The 26239-nt window shown below is 44.5% G+C and overlaps 1 protein-coding gene across 2 annotated transcripts in view; it reads left to right on the top strand.

Moving 5' to 3' along the window:
• The window catches only part of LOC121574791 (leucine zipper putative tumor suppressor 2 homolog), a 109879-nt gene extending 96918 nt beyond the window's left edge, over positions 1-12961 (top strand). For both annotated transcript variants that reach the window (XM_041887377.1, XM_041887368.1), the window contains 6 exons: positions 3222-3639; positions 8639-9355; positions 9756-9878; positions 10248-10394; positions 10536-11066; positions 11206-12961. In XM_041887377.1, coding sequence (XP_041743311.1) covers positions 3222-3639; positions 8639-9355; positions 9756-9878; positions 10248-10394; positions 10536-11066; positions 11206-11493 — 2224 coding nt within the window. In that variant the 3' untranslated portion in view covers positions 11494-12961. The remainder of the gene's footprint in view (positions 1-3221; positions 3640-8638; positions 9356-9755; positions 9879-10247; positions 10395-10535; positions 11067-11205) is intronic.
• The last annotated feature ends 13278 nt before the right edge of the window (positions 12962-26239 follow it).

Raw genomic sequence — 26239 nt, 5'->3', positions numbered from 1 at the left:
TACTGGCCGAGGGGGTAGTGCGGCAGCAAGCAGGCAGGTTCGGTGGCAGTCCTCTCCCCACTCCCTGATCACCCCGGTCACCCAGTCGAGCTGAGGGTTGTGCCGGGCGGAGCCATGGGTAACCCAGGATGAGGGGTTGGCCTGGAGAGGGGAGCAGGTGAAACTGGATAGTTTCCTGATGGTTTCCGGACAGACCCATCAAGACCGGGGGCCGTGACATGAGTGACCGATCCGAGTAAGTGTCCGTCCAGTGCCCGGGCAGGAATAGGAGGAGTCAAACGGAGGTTCTCCAGTCCCAGTTGGCGTGCCAGCTTGATGTCCATTATGTTGGCTTCGGGCGCCAGAATCCACCAGAGCAGCCAGGGTGTGAGTAGAGTCAGAGAGGCGGAGGTGAACTTGCAGCAAGGGGTTTGCGGTCGGAGGACTGGGTGGTCATTGAGCTCAACCGGACTCCCCCTATGCCCGGTGAGCTTCGGCTTTTAAAGGGCAGGTTACCACACGATGTCCATCACCTCCACAATAGAGGCAGAGGTTTGAGGTGAAGCGGCGCTGGCGCTCTGCAGGAGTGAGAGAGGCTCGCCCAATCTCCATAGGCTCAGACTGATCAAGCTGACTTGGGTGAGTGGCAGTAGCTGACAGGAGCCCAGTCGGATCTCTCCGAATGCCGGTAGTTGGTGGACCTTGGCGCCCCCTCTCACGACGACGGGTCTGTATCCTTCTGTCGATCCGGACAGTCAGTGCGATGGCTTCATCAAGAGTGGAAGGCAGTTCATGGGAGACCAACTGCGTCCTTGATATAGTCAGCCAAGCTATGGAAGAACGCGTCCACCAACGATGGTGTGTTCCAAGAACTTCGTCTTGCCAGGGTTCGGAAGTCGATGGAATGGTCTGCGACTGTACGTCTGCCTTGTCGAATACTGAACAGTTCACGAGACGCCTCTGCGGTTGGTGAATCCAGGTCAAACACCTTCAGCATCTCCTCAGCAAACAGGTCGAAGGTTGCACATGCGGGGGTTTGACGTTCGAACTCTGCTGTTCCCCAGAGTCGAGCTCGGCCCGTCAGGTGAGTGATGGCATACCCGACCCTAGCCCCCTCCGTGGCGAAGGTCCTTGGCTGCAAGGAGAACTGAAGTCGGCAGCTAGTCAGGAATGGCCGGACCTGGGTAGAATCGCCGTTGAACCGCTCGGGGTTTCCAATCTTGGGTTCGGGGCAGCGGCTGAAATGACCTGGGGCAGGTAACTCGGAGGCAGGGCTGGTGGGCAGACTGGCTGGGGTAAGGTTGGTGAGGAGTTGGATGATCCTGGCGAGTTGTTGTTGCTGCTGCTGGGACTGCTGCTGGTGCTGCTGGAACTGCTGATGCTGTTGGTAGCCGACCTGAAGCAGAGAGGTGATGTCGCCGCTCATGCGGCCTAGCTCTCTCTCAGTGTGTTCCAGGCATAGCATGGCGGTGGGTTGCTCAGGTTCTTCGGTTTCCATGTCGGGGGAAGTGTGCGCTGAGTCCATAATGGTCAGATCGTACTGTCACGGTTCAGACAGACGACAAGAGGACCACAATTGCGTCACACCAGAAAGTTTATTAAAACTTAAGGGGAAAGGGATGTAGGGAGTGAGTGAAGGCTCCAGGGGTTATCCCGTCCGATGTGCTGGGTCTGTGCCTCCCCCCAGTGGCAGCGATGCGTCCGATGACGCCGGTGGTTGGTGGTCCAGAAGTCCTGGGGGGAGGAAACACAGACACAACGGGCGGATGAAAACAGGCAGAAGTACAGTTCAAGGGAAATCCAAATACGTTGTAGCAAGGCAGAAGGCTGGTCAGAGTTACCGGGGTCGAAGAGTAGTCAGGAGTCGTAATGGCAGAAAGCAGGTCTGGTTTTCCTGGGGCAGAAGAGTATCCAAGAATCAGGCAGGTCCGGGGTCACAAAACAGGGGTGAGCCAGAAGCGCGAGCACACAGGTTCCGGGTGTGAGCTTTGCAGACGATCTGACAAAGGAGAGCTGAAAGACGGGACTTGAAATACTGGGAGAGGTTAGTGGGTAATGCAGCGCAGCTGGCAGAGTAATTAGAGCCGAGCAGAGCAGGGACAGGTGGAGCTCGTTAGGCTGAGTAGAGAGAGAGAGATGAGCAGAGTGGAAGATAGTGGAAACACATTAAGGTGGTAACCCGGTGGAGTGAGAGGGCTCATGACAAGACTCAACCCACTTTATTCAGCTAGCTAACTATGACACCATAGCTAACTAGCATGCTAGCATCCAATAACACACAGTTTAACACACAGTTTAGCACCAACACTTGGTCACAACAAACCACCAATAGTGTGTTAACTAGCTAACTAGCATGCTAGCATCCAGTAACACACAGTTTAGCACCAACACTTGGTCACAACAAACCACCAATAGTGTGATAACACACTAAACAGATCATTCGTGTCTGTGTCAAGTTCCTTTCATGACGCAGCAATGATTAAACGTTGGCTAGCTAGGACAAGTATATTGTATTTAGCTACTTCCGTACAGTTAGCTGGTCGTGTTGGGTAGCTAGCAATGGCCACTGTGTTGACTTTGTTTGAAGAACGGCTAGCTAGCTAGCTAGCTTCGTGCTACACCCGGCACACAATGGCTATTGTGTTGACTCTGACTCTGTTCGAAAAAACGGCTAGTTAGCTCGCTTCGTGCTACAGCCGGCACGGCCGAAGACACTGCCAAGACACACCAATAGTGTGATAACACACTAAACAGATCATTCGTGTCTGTGTCAAGTTCCTTTCATGACGCAGCAATGATTAAACGTTGGCTAGCTAGGACAAGTATATTGTATTTAGCTACTACAGTACAGTTAGCTGGTCGTGTTGGGTAGCTAGCAATGGCCACTGTGTTGACTTTGTTTGAAGAACGGCTAGCTAGCTAGCTTCGTGCTACACCCGGCACACAATGGCTATTGTGTTGACTCTGACTCTGTTCGAAAAAACGGCTAGTTAGCTCGCTTCGTGCTACAGCCGGCACGGCCGAAGACACTGCCAAGACACACCAATAACCTAGCCTGGGTTGCAGTTTTTTGCCTTGTTTTTGCTCTCTTGCCAACTCTTGGGATTGTCATGCCAAACAAGAGCACAAACAGATCTGGGACCAGACTAGTGATTCCCCCCTTAATATGGAAAATAGCTACTGGGAAAATGCTATATACTGTAATTCCAATCAATGATTATTATACATTATTTTTATTTCAGCACTAAGCCACACCGTAACACCCCAACCACCAGCTGTTTCAGGCTCCAGGGTGATAGCAACACCCTGCACAGCGCAAGCTCCCTGGAACAACTACTGGTTATCAACAACCAGGCCCAGCTCCAGACCACCCAGCTCCAGCCGCCGCCACTGCCCACCAAGAAGCAGCCCCGGGCAGGTAACTCTGCTGGTGGGGCTGGGTGTGTGGCTGGAGGTGGTGGTGGTGGTGGTGGTGGAGGGAATGGGAACTATGGGTTTGTGACTGAGGTGGTGACTGTAGGAGACTGGAATGATAACCATGTGGTGACGGTCGGGAGTCCGTGTAGCGACTCGGAGGAGCAGAGGGATAACAGAGGTCTCAACGGGAATATTGGCGGTCCGCCACCCAAACTCATACCTGTTTCGGGAAAACTGGAGAAGGTGAGTGTCGGAGGGGGATTCCCAAAATGTGAAATGGTTCCCGAGCTTGTCGTATCTGTGTATCCCTAATAAGTCCTATAGTAAGCCTTGAGTCAATAAATTACTGTCAGAACTTCCCTTTGATAACGCCCATACATTTAATTGTGTTATCATTAGTATACTTTTTTTATTTCTCAGTTGTACGTTTCACTTGTAAAATCCTCACTTAGTTAATATACAGAACACAGAATGTAGCTAGCTAATAATACTTCTAGCTAATGGTATGGTGAACTTTCAGTACTTCATTATTACCCAACTACTGCCAGCTAATAAGCAGCACCAGTGGTGAGGTGCTAGGCCAACTATATGCTAACATTATTTACCATAGATCCTCTCTGCTGTCTAATTGGCTATTCATTTCTATTGATCGAGAGGGAACCTTAACCTGTTGACTCAAACCAAAATAACTGTTTTAATTACTCTGACATTTTTAAAGTCATGTCTCCCCCCGTCCTTGACTTTTCCTAAATAAGTCTATATAACACACTGTCGTTGTTAGAATCTTAATTTTACAAACATAATTTGTATTATAAGCGTTTTTAAAAGGTATTTATTTCTGTCCCTCGTTCACCGCAAGTTATTCACTGGCAGTCAGCCTGCGCAGCTGATGATGGCGCATCGAAACTACACCTAAACTACACCAAATATAAAAAGAGTATGTGGACACCCCTTCAAATTAGTGGATTAGGCTATTTCAGCCACACCCGATGCTGACAGGTGTATAAACTCGAGCACACAGCCATGCAATCTCCATAGACAATCATGGGCAGTAGAATGGCCTTACTGAAGAGCTCAGTGACTTTCAACGTGGCACCATCATAGGATGCCACCTTTCCAACAAGTCAGTTCGTCAAATTTCTGCCCTGCTAGAGCTGCCTCGGGCAACTGTAAGTGCAGTTATTGTGAAGTGGAAACGTCTAAGCGTAACAACGGGCTCAGACGCGAAGTGGTAGGCCACACAAGCTCAAAGAACGGGACCGCCGAGTGCTGTCCTCGGTTGCAACACTCACTACTGAGTTCCAAACTGCCTCTGGAAGCAACGTCAGCACAATAACTGTTCGTTGGGAGCTTCATAAAATGGGATTCCATGGTCGAGCAGCCGCACACAAGCCTAAGATCACCATGCGCTTTCGTCGGCTGGAGTGGTGTAAAGCTCGCCTTCATTGGACTCTGAAGCAGTGGAAATGCGTTCTCTGGAGTGATGAATAACGCTTCACCATCTGGCAGTCTGACAGACAAATCTGGGTTTGGCAGGCGCCAGGAGAACGCTACCTGCCCCAATGTATAGTGCCAACTGTAAAGTTAGGTGGAGGAGGAATAATGGTCTGGGGCTGTTTTTCATGGTTCGGGCTAGGCCCCTTAGTTCCAGTGAAGGGAAATCTTAACGCTACAGCATACAATGACATTCTAGACGATTCTGTGTTCCCAACTTGTGACAACAGTTTGGGGAAGGCCCTTTCCTGTTCCAGCATGACAATGTCCCCATGCACAAAGCAAGGTCCATACAGAAATGGTTTGTCGAGATCGGTGTGGAAGAACTTGACTGGCCTGCACAGAGCCCTGACTTCAACCACATAGAACACCTTTGTGATTAATTGGAACGCCGACTGCGATCCAGGCCTAATCGTCCATCATCAGTGCCGGACCTCACTAATGTTCTTGTGGCTGAATGGAGGCCAGTCCCCGCAGCAATGTTCCAACATCTAGTGGAAAGCCTTCCCAGAAGAGTGTAGGCTGTTATAACAGCAAAGGGGGGACCAACTCCATATTAATGCCCATGATTTTGGAATGAGATGTTCAACAAGCAGGTGTCCACATACTTTTGGTCATGTAGTGTATATTGACAAATTTCATATAAAAATAGAGTTTGCCTAAAGACAAGATTTAATTGACAATAGTCTGATGGGGTGAGAATATTATCAATCATTAAATTGTATATGAAGAATCTGATGAACAGCGCAGCTTGGAATTGACACAGAGGCAGGTGAACGGAGCAACAAAAAGTGACTTTTAAAAATGTTCCTACAGAGTCACAGGCAGGTAAGCTGTTTTGATGTCTATATAGTATCAGAAAGAGCAGATTCTGCAGTTCCACATCGAATATCCTTGCCAAACAACTCTTCAAAATTAACCGTTGAGCTCTATTTCAAAATAAACCTTTTTGGCAGAATTACCACGATTCCATGCGCTCCCCCACCACTCAAAGCACAGTAATATATTTAAACTCAAAATATGCCATTCTGTTCTTTTGAAATTGATTTTCTTAAATGCATAATGTTCCTTAAGAACTGCCCTTAACGAATTAATAGTGAATGATCTTTGTTATTGTGTTTATGTAATGGATTTTAACACTTTAATTGGTGTTTTAGTGGTTTTTCGTTTGTACATGGAAGTATTCAGACCCTTTCCTTTTTTCCAAATTTTGTTAAGTTACAGCCTTATTCTAAAATTGATTTTTTTTCTTCTTCTCATCAACCTACACACAATACCCAATAATGACAAAGCAAAAACAGGTTTTTAATGAATTTATTGCAAAATAAATAAATAAATAAATAATATAAATACCTTATTTACATAAGTATTCAGACCCTTTGCTATGAGACTCGAAATTGAGCTCAGGTGCAACCTGTTTCCATTGATCATATTTGAGATGTTCCTACAACTTGATTGGAGTCCAGCTGTGGTAAATTCAATTGATTGGACATGATTTGGAAAGGCACACACCTGTCTATATAAGGTCCCACACTTGACAGTGCACATCAGAACAAAAACCAAGCCATGAGGTCGATGGAATTGTCCGTAGAGCTCCGAGAGAGAATTGTGTCGAGGCACAGATCTGGGGAAGGGTACCAAAACATGTCTGCAGCATTGAAGGTCCCCAAGAACACAGTGGCCTCCATCATTCTTAAATGGAAGAAGTTTGGAACCACCAAGACTCTTCCTAGAGCTGGCTGCCCGACCAAACTGAGCAATCGGGGGAGAAGGGCCTTGGTCAGGGAGGTGACCAAGAATCCGATGGTCACTCTGACAGAGCTCCAGAGTTCCTCTGTGGAGATGGAAGAACCTTCCAGAAGGACAACCATCTCTGCAGCACTCCACCAATCAGGCCTTTATGGTAGAGTGGCCAGACGGAAGCCACTCCTCAGTAAAAGGCACATGACAGCCCGCTTGGAGTTTGCCAAAAGGCACCTAAAGGACTCTCAAACCATGAGAATCAAGATTCTCTGGTCTGATGAAACCAAGATTGAAATCTTTGGCCTGAATGCCAAGCGTCACATCTGGAGGAAACCTGGCACCATCCCTACGGTGAAGCATGGTGGTGGCAGCATCATGCTGTGGGGATGTTTTTGAGCGGCAGCGACTGGGAGACTAGTCAGGATTGAGGGAAAGATGAATGGAGCAAAGTACAGAGAGATCCTTGATGAAAATCTGCTCCTGAGCGCTCAGGACCTCAGACTGGGGCAAAGGTTCACCTTCCAACAGGACAACGACCCTAAGCAGATAGCCAAGACAAAGCAGGAGTGGTTTCGGGACAAGTTTCTGAAAGACCTTTAGTGGCCCAGCCATAGCCCGGACTTGAACCCGATCGAACATCTCTGGAGAGACGTGAAAATAGCTGTGCAGCGACGCTCCCCATCCAACCTGACAGAGCTAGAGAGGATCTGCAAAGAAGAATGGGAGAAACTCCCCAAATACAGGTGTGCTAAGCTTGTAGCGTCATACCCAAGAAGACTTGAGGCTGTAATCGCTGCCAAAGGTGCTTCAACAAAGTACTTAGTAAGGGGTCAGTATTTCTAAAAACCAGTTTTTGCTTTCTCATTATCAGGTATTGTGTGTAGATTGATGAGATTTATTTTTATTTTGAATACACTAGAATAAGCCTGTAATATACCAAAATGTGGAAAAAGTCAATGAGTCTGAATACTTTCCAAATGCACTGTATAGCCTACAGTTGCATAAACTAATGAAATTGATATTGTGTTCATTGAAATACATTTTCTTTCATATTCTAATGTTACCTTCATAAACAGAACCAAATTATGATTTTTGCGATAGCATATGAAATCTATTTATTAGACTGTTAAAATATGGACGTTCAAAAGACGCGTTATTGGCCCGAAGGGGGGTCCATTGAGGCCAGGCTTTTCTAGTGTTAACAGTCAATCACCTCGCGCCTTATAATCAATGTTAGAGCTATCTTACATTCACTGACACACTCATTGAGGCCTGAGGGAAATCATTAAGAAAACTGCTTACTGGACCTGTGTGTAGAGCTGTCTCTCTCTTCTCTTGATCTGTCTCACCCTTCTTTCTCTCTCTCTCTCTCTCTCTCTCTCTCTCCCGCCTTTCTCTTCCTGTCTCTTTCCTCTCCCCACCATCTCCCTCTCTCTCTCCCCGTCCCCCTGTATTTCTCTTTCTATCTCTCTCCTCTTCCTCTCTCTCTGCGTCCCCTCTCTCTCTCTCTCTCTCTCTCTCTCTCTCTCTCTCTCTCTCTCTCTCCCTCTTTTCATCCCCCCTCTCTCGTGTCGTGACATATTCCATGAGATGTGAGAAAAATCATTAGGAAAACTGCTTACTGAAAACCAATGAATATCAATTAAACCAATCAGAGACTTCAGAATGACCTTCCACCATATCAGTGTCCCAGTCTTTATTGGGAGGAGACTAGGCATTCCTAATTTGCAATGCTGATATCATATCACTCACGTCAGTGTCTTTTATATTTCCTTTGTTTTATCATACCTTTATTTAACTGGAAATCCCAATAAAGTGTTTCCCAGTGCTGTGGTTCTATGTGTGTTTGAGAGGGTCTTGATTAGATTCCCTTTGACAGGGCCTCTCAGGCAATAATGAAAAGAATGAACATGATAATAATTAATGAATCATAGTTGAAAACACAATGTAATAATGTCTGTACTTTTCTGTAAGAACCATGAACAAATACTGTCTTCCATTACAGAACAAGGAGAAGTTTCTGATCCGTCCCACTGCGTTCAAACCAGTGGTCCCCAAGAACCGTCACTCTGTGCAGTACCTCTCCCCGAGGCCAGGGGGCAGCCTCTCTGAGAGCCAGGGCAGCCTCAACCTCCTCCTGCCCCTACCTATCAACGGGAATAACAGGAATACTGTGGTCAACAGCACGGGGAGCTACGGCAATGTCGTATCTCTGCTCTGCTCCTCCTCTTCCTCGGACAGCAAAAGGAACTCGTACAACGGAGGACGCAACGCTCGCAGCAGCCAGTCCTGCTCCATGTCAGACTCTGGCCGTAACTCCCTTTCCAGCCTCCCCACTCACAGCAGCACCGGCTGCAGCTTGGCCCACAGCGAGGCCTCCGGGTCTGGGGGGTCCGGGGTGGGCCTGGAACCTGGGGCTGGAAGAACTACCAATACCAACGGAGGAGGGTCGGTGACCCACAGAGTTCACAGTCACTCAACCTCCCACGGTCACTCTAACTCGGACAGCGGGCGTTCGTCGTCCAGTAAGAGCACAGGGTCGGGGTCACTGAGCGGGCGCGGCCAGCCCCTATCGGACAGCGGGTCGTGTGGGCACTCACCCCCGCCTCTGGAGGGGTACGAGGAGGTGATGAGGGAGCTGGAGGAGAAGCTGAGGGAGAGGGATCTGGAACTGCAGCAGCTCAGAGAGAACCTGGACGAGAACGAGGCCGCCATCTGTCAGGTGAGAGGGGAGTTTTTTTTTACTTAGTAGTTGTTCATTAGACACCAAAGAGAGGAAAATTGACTGAAAAAGGGAGGTCCAATAACAACCCCTTGTTTTTGTTTTCAGTTGAAAGCGCTTTATAACGTTTTGCTATGGTTTGCCCTAATTAACACGAGTCACAGGATCCTGGTGTGGCTCATGTCTGTGTAATGTCAGGGTTTTAAGCAGGCCTAAAGTGTTGCCTCGAGGACCAATATGTATCAAATGTTTGTTTCTGTTATTTCTGCTGTTTCTATTGACTAAGCTAAATTATTCCATAGCTTTTCAAGCCATAATAGTGCTGGTTCACAGTTTGACCTCTGGATGTGGTATCTGTATGTAAACTCTGACCTCTAACCCCTGACCTCATGTGCTGTAGGTGTACGAGGAAAAGCAGCGTCGCTGTGAGAGGGAGCTGGAGGAGCTGAGACAGAGCTGCTCTTCCAAGATGAAACAGGCTACACAGAAGGCCCAGAGAGTACAACAGGCCTTACAACTACAGGTAAGAACGGCAGGATAGATATACATAGACATAGATACAGTATACAGAAACATGGATATACAGAGACATAGATACAGAAACATAGATATACAGACAGGGCTGTTCTTCTAAGATGAAACAGGCTTGTCAGAAGGCTCAGTGTACAAAGGCCTTACAGTTACAGGCAACAGACAGAGATACAGAGATAATTCAGTTAACTTTATTTGGGAAGTAGGGCCCTGTTTTGTATGACAGCTATGGTTGCAAGTTACCTAAAAAACTATTATTATTATTTGCACTATTGTTTGAAATATTGCTGCTGTTTTGGTAGCATCTCCTGATTTCTGGACTGTCAAAATGCGACCTTAACTGTCTGTGTCTCTACTTCAGGTGTTCCAGCTGCAGCAGGAGAAAAATAAGCTTCAGGAGGACTTCTCCTCTCTGCTGCAGGACAGGGAGGTGCTGGAGAGGAGGTGTGCCTCCATACAGAGAGAACAGATCCAGTTGGGACCGCGCTTAGAGGAGACGAAGTGGGAGGTGAGACACTGAGGAGGAGAAGGGTCAGGGGTTTAGGGGTCATGGGTTAGGGTAAGGGTGAGGTTCAACGTTGATTCATGTACACAATTTCAAAGTAAGTGATCTCAATATTCACAAAATATGCATCTCCCCCCCCCCCAGGTGTGTCAGAAGTCAGGTGAGATCTCCCTGTTGAAACAGCAACTGAAGGAGATCCAGTCTGAGCTGAGCCAGAAGGGTGGGGAGCTGGTGGTCCTGAAGTCCCAGCTGAGAGAGGCCAGGTCCGACCTCCAGAACAGCCAGGCCAGGAGCCAGGATGCTGGGTCGGCCCTGCGGACACGCTCCCTGGAGCTAGAGGTCTGCGAGAATGAGCTCCAGCGCAGGAAGAGCGAGGCTGAGCTTCTCCGCGAGAAAGTCGGACGCTTGGAGGAAGAGTCGGCCCAGCTTCGAGATGCCCTGGCCAATCAGGGAGGAGGTTATCTTCCTGGAGGCAAAGCGCTGGCTAATAAGGGCCAGTGCATGAGCCTGCCCCTCCCCCATGGGCGTGGGGGTGTGGGGGGTGGAGGTGGGGGCCCCAGCCCCTCTGTGGGGTACCGTGAGGCGGAGGAGGGCAGGCTGGCATGGGGAGGGGAGAGTGATGAGGCCAAGACTCAGAGGCAGAGTGCTGAAGCTGTGTTGGGACTCAGGCAACAGGTGGGCTCCAACAATGTTTAGACATTATTTTCTTAATGTTTTATCTGCAGAATGGTGCTTGAATAATACAAGTCTTTGCACTGATCTGTTGTGTATTGCTGGATTTCAATCATCAATTAATCAATCACTTCTCTGTCAGGTGGAGAGGCTGAGGGCAGAGCTGATGTACGAGAGGAGGAGCAGTGAGGAGCAGCTGGGAGGATTTGAGGAGGAGAGGAGGGTCTGGCAGGAGGAGAAGGAAAAGGTGATCCGCTACCAGAAGCAGCTGCAGCAGAGCTACATCCAGATGTACAGGAGGAACAGAGATCTGGAGAGGGTGATGAGAGAGCTCAGTCTAGAGCTGGAGAACAGAGACGTAGAGGACTACGACGTCCACAGCGGCAGCAACGACATCCACTTTGAGGAGATGACCGCTACTGAAATCTAGAGGGGACCACACAGGGGTGTCCTCTCGCCCCATTGAGATTTAGAGACCAGACACGGACGTCATCTAACCCCAGTGATTTTTAGAGACAAGGGTGTCCTCTCGCCCCCATGACTATTAGTACCAGCAACCTGAAATTATCTGATTTCCCCATCACTGCGACTGAGAGGTCTGCGTCCAAAATGGAACCCTATTTGCTATGTAGTGCACGACCTTTGGCTAGAGAACAGGGTGCCGTTTGAAATGTGCATATAGAATACAGAGGGTGTACCTGGACTTATTCCCCTAACCACAGTAGCACCACTCTTTACTTCTCTATGGACCGTATGCTGTCATGGACATTAAGGGAGCATCTCTGTTTAAGGGTGGTCCGCTCCACTAGACATTGGGATGCACCCTCCTCTAGGACCACACAGGAACAGCTGAATACCTGCAGTCAGAAAGGACTCCATCACTTCTTTATTCGGTCTGAAAAGAGAGGTTAGTGTGTATCGCAGTTGTTGAAGTGTCTTCCTCTCCAGAGTAAGATTCACCCTCAGACCAACACATCCTCCTTGCCTCCTCACATGGGTTTGATTGCCCAGCTATAGTACCAGCACTCTACCAGCACTCTTTGGGATGTATACTATGACTTTTGACTTGGGAAACAAGCAGGTATCACTCAGACCTTGCTCAAATCATTGAAAGCAATGGGAGAGTCTCGGGAAAAGTGCACAGATCTCAAATCAAGTCAAGTATAATCACATCTGTATGTAGCACACAGGTGTGACTACATGACTAAATGTCCCACTTTCACAATTTGTGTTGTCATGTTATATATACAGTGTTGAATGGATCAGCAACTCATATAGAAGTAGCACAGAAAGGACAAGAAATACTCCACTGGCCAGGAAATATGAGTTTATATTCGGTGGTATTGGAAGCTACAACCTTGTCTTTTCTCAGTTATGGAAACACTATGGAATATTGTGATGGAATGTATAAGGACTCTTGGCACAAATAGCAAATGCAACTATTCAGTTATCAGCACTGGCTAAGAAAGGAACTGTAGTCTACACCAACTCTACACTCTTCCTGGTTCATGGAATCTTCAAACATCCTGGATTTCTATCATTGGCTGCTTGTAGCGAACATGTCAACATTCTGTTCTGTCATTGGCTTAACCATATCTGTCAGTTGATATTGACTCTCATCTTCCCAAATCAGACTGAGAGATGTGGGGGGAAGTAAGAGAAAACCAAAATAAGACATCAAAGGTTTTATGTGAGTGCACAACGCTCCTCCTCTCTCTAAGCCAACATTCACCCTATTTTATCTCCTCTACAACCTCTCTCATGTGGATGACTCATTATATGGACACAGATAGAAGCATGTAGCACCATGAGAGAGTGATTAGCATAGGAAATATCAGCACAAATGCAACCGCTGCCCTGCCCTGCTCTCTCTCTCTCTCTCTCTCTCTCTCTCTCTCTCTCTCTCTCTCTCTCTCTCTCTCTCTCTCTCTCTCTCTCTCTCTCTCTCTCTCTCTCTCTCTCTCTCTCTCTCTCTCTCTCTCTCTCTCTCTCTCTCTCTCTCTCTCTCTCTCTCTCTCTCTCTCTCTCTCTCTCTCTCTCTCTCTCCCTCCCTCCCTCCCTCCCTCCCTGTTAACTAGCACAAACTGTCATATCAGAGGAAGAAACAAACCTTCATTGGTCAACTCAAGCTGCCCGTCAAAGATATCAAAGCTGCTATGGCTGCTGGGACTGTTATGGAGCCATCTTGGATCAGAGAGGTCGTGGATCAGTGAGGGTATGGTGGTACTTTTCCTGATGGTTTCACAGTGAAACCAACAAAACATCCCTGTCAAACTGTACTTTACTCCTCACTCCCTTGGCCCCTCTCACTGTCGCACACGCTGGACTGTGAATACTCTTCTAACGTTTTACTTTTTATTACTAGACCCCCCCTCTCCCTCCCTCCCATCAAAAAGCCAAATAACACTTCCTAGTCTTCCTGTCCCTTCTGGCCAGTGACTGTGAGGCTCACTCACTGACATCTAGATAATGTGGATGGCATAATTGCATGTCTTTCCCCTGTCTGTCAGAGTCTGGGAGAGGACGGTCCAGATAATGTAGGGCAGGGTTCCCCAACTGGCAGTGATTTTATTAGGCCTCCCAAGTTTTCTTAGCAAAAACAAATATACATTATCAGTCAAAAGTTTGGACACACCTACTCATTCCAGGGCTTTTCTTTATTTTTACTATTTTCTACATTGTAGAATAATAGTGAAGACATCAAAACTATGAAATAACACATATGGAATCATGTAGTAACCAAACAAGTGTTAAACAAATCAAAATATATTTTATATTTGAGATTATTTAAATAGCCACCCTTTGCCTTGATGACAGCTTTGCACACTCTTGGCATTCTCTCAACCAGCTTCACCTGGAATGCTTTTCCAACAGTCTTGAAGGAGTTCCCACATATGCTGAGCACTTTTGGCTGCTTTTCCTTCACTCTGCGGTCCGACTCATCCCAAACCATCTCAATTTGGTTGAGGTCGGGGGATTGTGGAGGCCAGGTCATCTGATGCAGCACTCCATCACGCTCCTTCTTGGTAAAATAGCCCTTATCAAATTAAATCAAATCGAATTGTATTTGCCACAGGTGCCGAATACAACAGGTGTAGACCTTACAGTGAAATGCTTACTTACAAGCCCTTAACCAACAATGCAGTTTTAAGAAAAAATAAGTGTTAAGTAAAAAATAGATAAGTAAAGAATAAAAATATTAAATAATTATTTGATATAAATAAATAACAGAAGGGAGGCTATATACAGGGGGTACCGTTACAGAGTCAATGTGCGGGGGCACCGGTTAATCGAGGTAATTGAGGTAATATGTACATGTGGGTAGAGTTAATGTGACTACACAGCCTAGAGGTGTGTTGGGTCATTGTCCTGTTGAAAAACAAATGATAGTCCCACTAAACCCAAACCAGAAGGAATGCTGTGGTAGCCATGCTGGTTAAGTGTGCCTTGAATTCTAAATAAATCACAGACAGTGTCACTCTTCTTCTTATTGGTGTCCTTTAGTAGTGGTTTCTTTGCGACAATTCGACCATGAAGGCCACACAGTTTCCTCTGAACAGTTGATGTTGAGATGTGTCTGTTACTTGAACTCTGTGACTGTTACTTTGGCTGCAATTTCTGAGGCTGGTAACTCTAATGATCTTATCCTCTTCAGCAGAGGTAACTCTGGGTCTTCCTTTCCTGTGGCGGTCCTCATGAGATTTTATCGTAGCGCTTAATGGTTTTTGCGACTGCACTTGAAGAAACTTTAAAAGTTCCTGAAATTTTCCAGATTGACTGACCTTCATGTCTTAAAGTAATGATGGACTGTCGTTTCTCTTTGCTTATTTGAGCTGTTCTTGCCATAATATGGACTTGGTCTTTCACCAAATAGGGCTATGTATACCAAACCTACCTTGTCACAACACAACTGATTGGCTCAAACGCATTAAGAAGGAAAGAAATTCCACAAATTAACTTTTAACAAGGCACACCTGTTAATTGAAATGCATTCCAGGTGACTACCTCATGAAGCTGGTTGAGAGAATGCCAAGAGTGTGCAAAGCTGTCATCAAGGCAAAGGGTGGCTACTTTGAAGAATCTCAAATATAAAATATATGTTGATTTGTTTAACACTTTTTTGGTTACTACATGATTCCATATGTGTTATTTCATAGTTTTGATGTCTTCACTATTATTCTACAATGTAGAAAATAGTAAAAAGAAAGAAAAACCCTTGAATGAGGAGGTGTGCCCAAACTTTTGACTGGTAGTGTATATATATATACAGTGGGGAAAAAAAGTATTTAGTCAGCCACCAGTTGTGCAAGTTCTCCCACTTAAAAAGATGAGAGAGGCCTGTAATTTTCATCATAGGTACACGTCAACTATGACAGACAAAATGAGGAAAAAATTTCCAGAAAATCACATTGTAGGATTTTTAATGAATGTATTTGCAAATTATGGTGGAAAATAAGTATTTGGTCAATAACAAAAGTTTCTCAATACTTTGTTATATACCCTTTGTTGGCAATGACACAGGTCAAACGTTTTCTGTATGTCTTCACAAGGTTTTCACACACTTTTGCTGGTATTTTGGCCCATTCCTCCATGCATATCTCCTCTAGAGCAGTGATGTTTTGGGGCTGTCGCTGGGCAACACGGACTTTCAACTCCCTCCAAAGATTTTCTATGGGGTTGAGATCTGGAGACTGGCTAGGCCACTCCAGGACCTTGAAGTGCTTCTTACGAAGCCACTCCTTCGTTGCCCGGGCGGTGTGTTTGGGATCATTGTCATGCTGAAAGACCCAGCCACGTTTCATCTTCAATGCCCTTGCTGATGGAAGGAGGTTTTCACTCAAAATCTCACGATACATGGCCCCATTCATTCTTTCCTTTACACGGATCAGTCGTCCTGGTCCCTTTGCAGAAAAACAGCCCCAAAGCATGATGTTTCCACCCCCATGCTTCACAGTAGATATGGTGTTCTTTGGATGCAACTCAGCATTCTTTGTCCTCCAAACACGACGAGTTGAGTTTTTACCAAAAAGTTATATTTTGGTTTCATCTGACCATATGACATTCTCCCAATCCTCTTCTGGATCATCCAAATGCACTCTGGCAAACTTCAGATGGGCCTGGACATGTAATGGCTTAAGCAGGGGGACACGTCTTGCACTGCAGGATTTGAGTCCCTGGCGGCGTAGTGTGTTACTGATGGTAGGCTTTGTTACTTTGGTCCCAGCTCTCTGCAGGTCATTCACTAGGTCCCCCCGTGTGGTTCTGGGATTTTTGCTCACCGTTCTTGTGATCATTTTGACCCCACGGGGTGAGATCTTGCGTGGAGCCCCAGATCGAGGGAGATTATCAGTGGTCTTGTATGTCTTCCATTTCCTAATAATTGCTCCCACAGTTGATTTCTTCAAACCAAGCTGCTTACCTATTGCAGATTCAGTCTTCCCAGCCTGGTGCAGGTCTACAATTTTGTTTCTGGTGTCCTTTGACAGCTCTTTGGTCTTGGCCATAGTGGAGTTTGGAGTGTGACTGTTTGAGGTTGTGGACAGGTGTCTTTTATACTGATAACAAGTTCAAACAGGTGCCATTAATACAGGTAACGAGTGGAGGACAGAGGAGCCTCTTAAAGAAGAAGTTACAGGTCTGTGAGAGCCAGAAATCTTGCTTGTTTGTAGGTGACCAAATACTTATTTTCCACCATCATTTGCAAATAAATTCATAAAAAATCCTACAATGTGATTTTCTGGAATTTTTTTCTCAATTTGTCTGTCATAGTTGACGTGTACCTATGATGAAAATTACAGGCCTCTCTCATCTTTTTAAGTGGGAGAACTTGCACAATTGGTGGCTGACTAAATACTTTTTTTCCCCACTGTATATATTTTTTTAAATAATTTTAGAATTTTAGAAAAACATTGCTGGACATAAAACACTAAAAACACCAGCAAATCAGCTCCAGGTGATTCTAATTTTGGAAATCTGTTCCAAAGTATTCCCACGCGTAGTAGAGAGATACATGTGATCGTATACAAATGTAAGCAAGGTTTGAAATGATTATGTTTTAGTCAAATATTATATCTGTTTGGGCATTTTGCGGTCAATTTGCAGTCTACAAATTATTTGTAATTATGTACCAGTCCCCTGACCATCCGCTCAAGAAAATGTCGGCCCGCGGCTAAATCTAGTTGATGATCCCTGATGTAGAGGTTTGTGCTGGATAGTGCATGATATATTAGCCTAAGGCATGACAAACAGGTCATTATGGAACTGTTACAGTGGTTATATCAACATTTTGGCAGCCACTGCCATGGAAATATAGTTAATAGAATGTAATTCTATTTCAATGTGGGGAACCATAGATAAATATGGGAGTCTTCAGTTGTGCTTCCTCATAAGAAGGGATTAAACTAGAGCTGTGGTCTTTTATATTACAAAGTAAAACAGAGACTATAAAAAGGAATCTAACGGATAAATGGAAATCAGTATGATCTATTTTTTTATATAGCACCTGAATATATTTTGTGGTAACACCATTACCATTGTGGTTTTAATATACAAAGTATAATAAAGAGTTCTAGATATCTTTTCAGTACCACACATATCCCAATGAGATGATCAATCACAATTGGAAAGGGTCTGGAAAGAGTGGAGCGAACATCTATTGCATGCATAAAAAATCATTTTTATCTTGAACAAACAAAAAAGTCACGATTCAAACTCGACTCTTTGTTGTTGACCAAGCTGCATTTTGATTAAACAAACATACAAAAATATGGGAAATATCCAGCTTTTAGGCAAGGTTTACATTGGTCAACACATTAATGGTCACCCTTGTTCAATGCGATTCATTTTTCATTTGGTGGCCATTATCATCAATGTCATCTAGATCACCCAATATCATATTCATCGTTTGTTGTGTTTGTCATTTTCTGACGGCACTTATTAACACACAAAGCATTTAACCCAAATAATATCTAAACTAAATATGTGTTCATCACATACGGTAGAAACATTCATCTTCAATTTAATCGTATAGGTCTACATGGTTACCATTTTCCAACATTCAAGATGTATCTTTAAGAGAGGAATAGAACATATTCTGTTCCATCATATCCTCTGTCACAGTGTGGATGTAGCATCATCTGTAACACAGTCAGGTGGAAACAGTAGCACAGGTGTAATGACTATCACAGTAGCACAGGTGTAATGGCTAACACAGTAGCACAGGTGTAATGACTATCACAGTAGCACAGGTGTAATGACTATCACAGTAGCACAGGTGTAATGGCTAACACAGTAGCACAGGTGTAATGACTATCACAGTAGCACAGGTGTAATGGCTATAACAGTAGCACAGGTGTAATGGCTAACACAGTAGCACAGGTGTAATGACTATCACAGTAGCACAGGTGTAATGGCTAACACAGTAGCACAGGTGTAATGACTATCACAGTAGCACGGGTGTAATGACTATCACAGTAGCACAGGTGTAATGGCTAACACAGTAGCACAGGTGTAATGGCTAACACAGTAGCACAGGTGTAAAGGCTAACACAGTAGCACAGGTGTAATGACTATCACAGTAGCACAGGTGTAATGGCTAACACAGTAGCACAGGTGTAATGGCTAACACAGTAGCACAGGTGTAATGACTATCACAGTAGCACAGGTGTAATGACTATCACAGTAGCACAGGTGTAATGGCTAACACAGTGGGCTATTTTAGTCACATCACATTTGTATTGCCTCATTAACCTATAGTAAACATAAATCACTGACTTCCATGTGCACAAACATACAGTTGAAGTCGGAAGTTTACATACACCTTAGCCAAATACATTTAAACTCAGTTTTTGCAATTCCTTACATTTCATCCTAGTAAAGATTCCCTGTCTTAGGTCAGTTAGGATCACCACTTTATTTGAAGAATGTGAAATGTCAGAATAATAGTAGAGAGAATTATTTCTTTCAGCTTTTATTTCTTTCATCACATTCCCAGTGGGTCCGAAGTTGACATACACTCAATTAGTATTTGGTAGCACTGCCTTTAAATTGGTTAACTTGGGTCAAATGTTTCGGGTAGCCTTCCACAAGCTTCCCACAATAAGTTGGGTGAATTTTGGCCCATTCCTCCTGACACAGCTGGTGTAACTGTGTCAGGTTTGTAGGCCTTGCTCGCACACGCTTTTTCAGTTCTGCCCACACATTTTCTGTAGGATTGAGGTCAGGGCTTTGTGATGGCCACTCCAATACCTTGACTTTGTTGTCCTTAAGCCATTTTGCCACATCTTTGGAAGTATGCTTGGGGTCATTGTCCATTTGGAAGACAATTTTTGACCAAGCTTTAACTTCCTGACTGATGTCTTGAGATGTTGCTTCAATATATCCACATAATTTTCCTTCCTCATGATGCCATCTATTTTGTGAAGTGCACCAGTCCCTCCTGCAGCAATGCACCCCCACAGCATGATGCTGCCACCCCCATGCTTCACGGTTGGGATGGTGTTCTTCGGCTTGCAAGCATACCCCTTTTTCCTCCAAACATAACAATGGTCATTATGGCCAAACAGTTCTATTTTTGTTTAATCAGACCAGAGGACCTTTCTCCAAAAAGTACGATCTTTGTCCCCATGGCGGTTTTGGAGCAGTGGCTTCTTCCTTGCTGAGCGGCCTTTCAGGTTATGTCGATATAGGACTCGTTTTACAGTGGATATAGATACTTTTGTACCTGTTTCCTCCAGCATTTTCACAAAGTCCTTGTTGTTCTGGGATTGATTTGCCCTTTTCGCACCAAAGTACGTTCATCTCTAGGAGACAGAACGCGTCTCCTTCCTGGGCTGCATGGTCCCATGGTGTTTATACTTGCATACTATTGTTTGTACAGATGAACGTGGTACCTTCAGGCATTTGGAATTTGCTCCCAAGGATGAACCAGACTTGTGGATGTCTACAAGTTTTTTTTCTGACGTCTTGGCTGATTTCTTTTGATTTTCCCATGATGTCAAGCAAAGAGGCACTGAGTTTGAAGGTAGGCCTTGAAATACATCCACAGGTACACCTCCAATTGACTCAAATTATGTCAATTAGCCTATCAGAAGCTTCTAAAGCCATGACATAATTTTCTGGAATTTTCCAAGCTGTTTAAAGGCACAAACTTCTGACCCACTGGAATTGTGATACAGTGAATTATAAGTGAAAGAATCTGTCTGTAAACAATTGTTGGAAATTACTTGTGTCATGCACAAAGTAGATGTCCTAACCAACTTGCCAAAACTATAGTTTGTTAACAAGACATTTGTGGAGTGGTTGAAAAACAAGTTTTAATGACTCCAACCTCAGTGTATGTAAACTTCCGACTTCAACTGTACATACAGTAGCCTTGTTCTACCAACATATTTTTCTGCATAACATCCTATTCGCATCCCAACAGCAGAAATATGACAAACATATATAAGAATAAATATACGAATTATCTGGCCTCGGTCTGGTCTATGCCATTGTTATCAACGTTCCAAAGACGCCGCAGCCACATTGATATCCAGAAGTAGAATAGGGGGCTACCCACTGGGCACAGACGTCAGTTCAACGTCTAGTATTGATTTACATTTGGTTGAGTTGTCAACTAACCTGAATTCAACATGAGATCAACATAAAATGTCACGTAATTGGATTTAGGATAAAAGTTGGGTGAATAAAATATTACATTTCCTTACGTTGATTACTTTTTTCAAATCCAATCAGTTTTCCACATTGATTCAATGTCATCACATTAAATGTTTTTGTTGAAATGACATGGAAACAATGTTGATTCAACCTGTTTTTGCCCAGTGGGTAATGACTTTGAACGGGAGCTAATGACTGTTTGCCCAGTGATGTAGTTGATTAATTAAACCTCGAGTCCGAGTGCTCGAGTCCAAGTCCGAGTCACCAATGGTTGACTCACGAGTCCCTATGGCTGAAGTCCAAGTCCCAGTTCTCGAGTCTTGGTCCAAGTGCTCAAGTCTGAGTCACTGGGTCCACATTAACTCAAAATAAAGTTATTTACCCAGTCAGATATAATGTAGTGGCAAGTAGAATTTAGTCAATAAATTGTTTCCTATCCCTTTTCCTTTCTTTCTGTGCCACCAAATGTTTGCATAGGCTACTGGTAATGTTACCAGGGCCACGTTCTGTTGCAAAACGTTGTTGAACGTTGCATATAGACATACCATGAATAGAGCTGACTTTATTCCTTATTCAACATGTCAGATAGGCATGTTTGTTCTCCACAGCATATTTCTATCAGAACGTTTCAAAACGTTGCATCCTGCTGAATACGCCCCAGGTTGTTAGCTATAGCTAGCTAATGAGGTAACATGACTGAACAAAGTGTAGCCTAAATAAATGGTTAACGGTCCGGTCCGCAAATAGCCTAGTTTTAGAACGGTCTGCGATATGCTTTATGAATGTTAAATGCGCCCCGCCAAAAAACGTAGCGTCGGTATTATGGGTCATATCTTTTGAACGGTAATCTCTCAAGCCGTTTTCTTAAGCTGTGTTCACATTGGCAGTTTGAAATGACTTAAATCCTATTTATTTGCATATCCGATTCGAATCTTTTCATTTTCCTGCAGTCTGAACAGGCAAAAAGCACATGGAATTTGATAATTTAAGCCACATTTCAAACCACCTTCGTAGGTGGTTTGAAGTCAGATACAAATCTGATTCCTGGCCATGTGACTTGTGTCTGAATGGTAAAATCAGATTTATTTGCCCTCAAGTGGTTTTGAAAGTTGGATAATCTTTTCATTTGAGGCTTTAAAAGTGTTCTTACACTATGATTTTGATCATTCAAAGCAACTGGGAAACATTCTACATAATTCTGAGTGATAAGAAGCATGAGCACCACCACCAATCAGCCTCCAAAAACTCTTGTCAGTCCACTTAGTAGTCAGATTTTAGATAATTTAGTCTCATCTCGTTTTAGTAAACTGAAAAGATATATATATATTTTTTTTGTTATAGTTTTTTCTGGTCTATTTAGTCAGTTAAAGTCTAGTCAATTGCCGCTGAAAAAGTAGGTGTTTAACAAATATTTGAGTCCTTATTTTTGTTGACTAAAATAACACTGAGGAAACCCCTCGGTGAAAGCACAGTGCACTCTGGATACCCCTTTCCACATTTCTCACTTTTCTTCCTAACCCCATAATAACCATTTTCTGTGTAAATACAGTATCTTTAACTGAAAATGACATACAGGTAACTGCCAAAAATAATGGAAACACATGAGTAAATGAGGGATACAAAGTATATTGAAAGTAGGTGCTTCCACACAGGTATGGGTCCTGAGTTAATTAAGCAATTATCATCCCATCATGCATGTATAAAAATGCTGGGCAGGCCATTATTTTGGCTACCATGGCTATACATTTACATTTTAGTCATTTAGCAGACGCTCTTATCCAGAGCGACTTACTGGAGCAATTAGGGTTAAGTGCCTTACTAAAGGGCACATTGACAGATTTTTCACCTAGTCGGCTCGGGGATTAGAACCAGCGACCTTTCGGTTACTGGCACAACGCTCTTACCCACTAAGCTACCTACCGCCCTAGGATGACAATGCCCCCATCCACAGGGCACGAGTGATCACTGAATGGTTTGATGAGCATGAAAACCATGTAAACCATATGTCATGGCCATTTCAGTCACCAGATCTCAACCCAATTGAACACTTATGGGAGATTCTGGAGCGGCGCCTGAGACAGCGTTTTCCACCACCATCAACAAAACACCAGCGTTTTCCCTCCAATAGAGTTCCAGACACTTGTAGAATCTATGCCAATGTGCATTGAAGCTGTTCTGGCTCGTGGTGGCCCAACGCCCTATTAAGACTATGTTGGTGTTTCCTTTATTTTGGCAGTTACCTGTACATTGAGTGACATATTCTAGTCCTTTACTCAGACAAAAATATATATTTCAAATGTAGCCACTGCGACTAGACCAAAACAACGTAACACGTTTGTTTGTATTTGTCTTTTCTTTTCTTCCTTAGTGTGCATAAATATACAATTATATTTTAGTGTGTTTTTAGTGTTCTGTTTCTTTATTAATTCATGGTGTTTGTAGTCATTCATGTATATTTTCATGCTGTAAATATCTTGTACAAAATGACATTTGTTTTTAATTAAAGATACAAAATGTCACCATGGAGTAATGGTTGTTGGAATTTACTCTGTGATGCATTGGTGAAAAAAAGCATTCTGAAGTGATGAAGGCTTTTTGGGGTGAATCCTAACTCCCTCAAATGTTCACTATCTGCCATTGCCATTGAAAAAATGAATTTCAGCCTTAGTGAAAATTTGACTTAAGTGGAAGTGCGGATTTGCCCCTTCATATTTAACAGTTGACAACCACACTACTTCCAGTAGCTTCTACCATTAATAACATTACACGATCCAGAGACACAGAAAGACGGTGTAAAGTGTAAATAAAATGAACATTTATTGTGATAAATTCATATGATAGATCTGAAGGCATTATGGATGCACCTTATAGCTCAGTTGGGCTCCATGTAGCTCAGTTGGTAGAGCATGGCGCTTGCAACGCCAGGGTTGTGGGTTCGATTCCCACGGGGGGCTAATATGAAAAAATATATATATGATGCACTCACTAACTGTAAATCGCTCTGGATTATTATGCTTAATTGCATGTACAGTGGGGAGGACAAGTATTTGATACACTGCCGATTTAGCAGGTTTTTCTATTTACAAAGCATGTAGAGGTCTGTAATTTTTATCAAAGGTACACTTCAACAGTGAGAGACGGAATCCAGAAAATCACATTGTATGATTTCTAAGTAATTAATTTCCATTTTATTGCATGACATAAGTATTTGATACATCAGAAAAGCAGAACTTAATATTTGGTACAGAAACCTTTGTTTGCAATTACAGAGATCATACGTTTCCTGTAGGTCTTGACCAGGTTTGCACACACTGCAGCAGGGATTTTGGCCCACTCCTCCATACAGACCTTCTCCAGATCCTTCAGGTTTCGGGGCTGTCGCTGGGCAATACGGACTTTCAGCTCCCTCCAAAGATTTTCTATTGGGTTCAGGTCTGGAGACTGGCTAGGCCACTCCAGGACCTTGAGATGCTTCTCACTCCTTAGTTGCCCTGGCTGTGTGTTTCGGGTCGTTGTCATGCTGGAAGACCCGGCCACGACCCATCTTCAATGCTCTTACTGAGGGAAGGAGGTTGTTGGCCAAGATACATGGCCCCATCCATCCTCCCCTCAATACGGTGCAAGCGTCCTGTCCCCTTTGCAGAAAAGCATCCCCAAAGAATGATGTTTCCACCATGCTTCATGGTTGGGATGGTGTTCTTGGGGTTGTACTCATCCTTCTTCTTCCTCCAAACACGGCGAGTGGAGTTTAGACCAAAAAGCTATATTTTTGTCTCATCAGACCACATGACCTTCTCCCATTCCTCCTCTGGATCATCGGCAAACTTCAGATGGGCCTGGACATGCGCTGGCTTGAGCAGGGGGACCTTGTGTGCGCTGCAGGATTTTAATCCATGACGGCGTAGTGTGTTACTAATGGTTTTCTTTGAGACTGTGGTCCCAGCTCTCTTCAGGTCATGCTGTGTTGTTCTGGGCTGATCCCTCACCTTCCTCATGATCATTGATGCCCCACAAGGTGAGATCTTGCATGGAGCCCCAGACCGAGGGTGATTGACCGTCATCTTGAACTTCTTCCATTTTCTAATAATTGCGCCAACAGTTGTTGCCTTCTCACCAACCTGCTTGCCTATTGTCCTGTAGCCCATCCCAGCCTTGTGCAGGTCTACAATTGTATCCCTGATGTCCTTACACAGCTCTCTGGTCTTGGCCATTGTGGAGAGGTTGGAGTCTGTTTGATTGAGTGTGTGGACAGGTGTCTTTTATACAGGTAACGAGTTCAAACAGGTGCAGTTAATACAGGTAATGAGTGGAGAACAGGAGGGCTTCTTTTACATTTTTTGTCATTTAGCAGATGCTCTTATCCAGAGCGACTTACAGTTAGTGCATGCATTATTATTTTTATACTCCCCGTGGGAATCGAACCCACAACGGGTTCTACCAACTGAGCTACATCCCTGCCGGCCATTCCCTCCCCTACCCTGGGCCAATTGTGCGCCGCCACATGGGTCTCCCGGTCGCAGCCGACTACGACAGAGCCTGGATTCGAACCAGGATCTCCAGTGGCACAGCTAGACCACTGCGCCACTCGGGAGGCCAGAAAAACTAAAGAAAACGAAAGAAACTTAAAGAAAAACTAACAGGTCTGTGAGAGCCGGAATTCTTACTGGTTGGTAGGTGATCAAATACTTATGTCATGCAATAAAATGCAAATTAATTACTTTAAAATCATACAATGTGATTTTCTGGATTTTTGTTTTAGATTCCGTCTCTCACAGTTGAAGTGTACCTATGATAAAAATTACAGACCTCTACATGCTTTGTAAGTAGGAAAACCTGCAAAATCGGCAGTGTATCAAATACTTGTTCTCCCCACTGTATATAACAGAAACTTTTCCGACAATATGCCATTGAGCTTTACCGCAGCATTTGGTAACTCAGACCCTCTGCCGCTCATAAAGGTAAGGAACTTTGCGTGATGTACTGTACACTCTGGTGAGTCTATGGAGTTAGGAACCTAAACCTAACCTAATCTCAGGGGTGCAACTTTGGTTTTAGAAGTGGGGGGGACATAATATATATATATTTTTATATATCCAGTCGGATAAACACTCCAAACAGCCTACCAGACCACTCGGAGGCGTCCGCATGGTCCTAAAGCACACCATTGCCTCGTTTTGTATCACATTCCAATGATAAAACATGTCCCCCCCCGTCCCCAGTGAAAGTTCCGCCCCTGCCTAATCTTAACCCTTGACCTGGCATCAGCCCCTCATCAACCCTTCCCAGACCTATGGAGCCCCTCTCTCCCAGCCCTAGCCAAACTTTCCCAGCCTTACCCCCTCTCTCCCTTCTCCTCTCTTCCTGTGCCGGGATGGTGAGGGGAGGACGACTCAAAATGGCTGGAACGTAGCCAATGGAATGGCATCAAACGCATGGAAACCATGTGTTTGTTATATTTGATACCATTCCACCTATTCTGCTCCAACCATTACCACCAGCCCGTTCTCCCCAATTAAGGT

Source organism: Coregonus clupeaformis, chromosome 1 (genome assembly GCF_020615455.1).
Source record: "Coregonus clupeaformis isolate EN_2021a chromosome 1, ASM2061545v1, whole genome shotgun sequence".
NCBI classification, from domain to species: domain Eukaryota; kingdom Metazoa; phylum Chordata; class Actinopteri; order Salmoniformes; family Salmonidae; genus Coregonus; species Coregonus clupeaformis.
The sequence above is the reverse complement of the archived record's forward strand: the minus strand, read 5'-3'. Positions and strand labels throughout refer to the sequence as shown.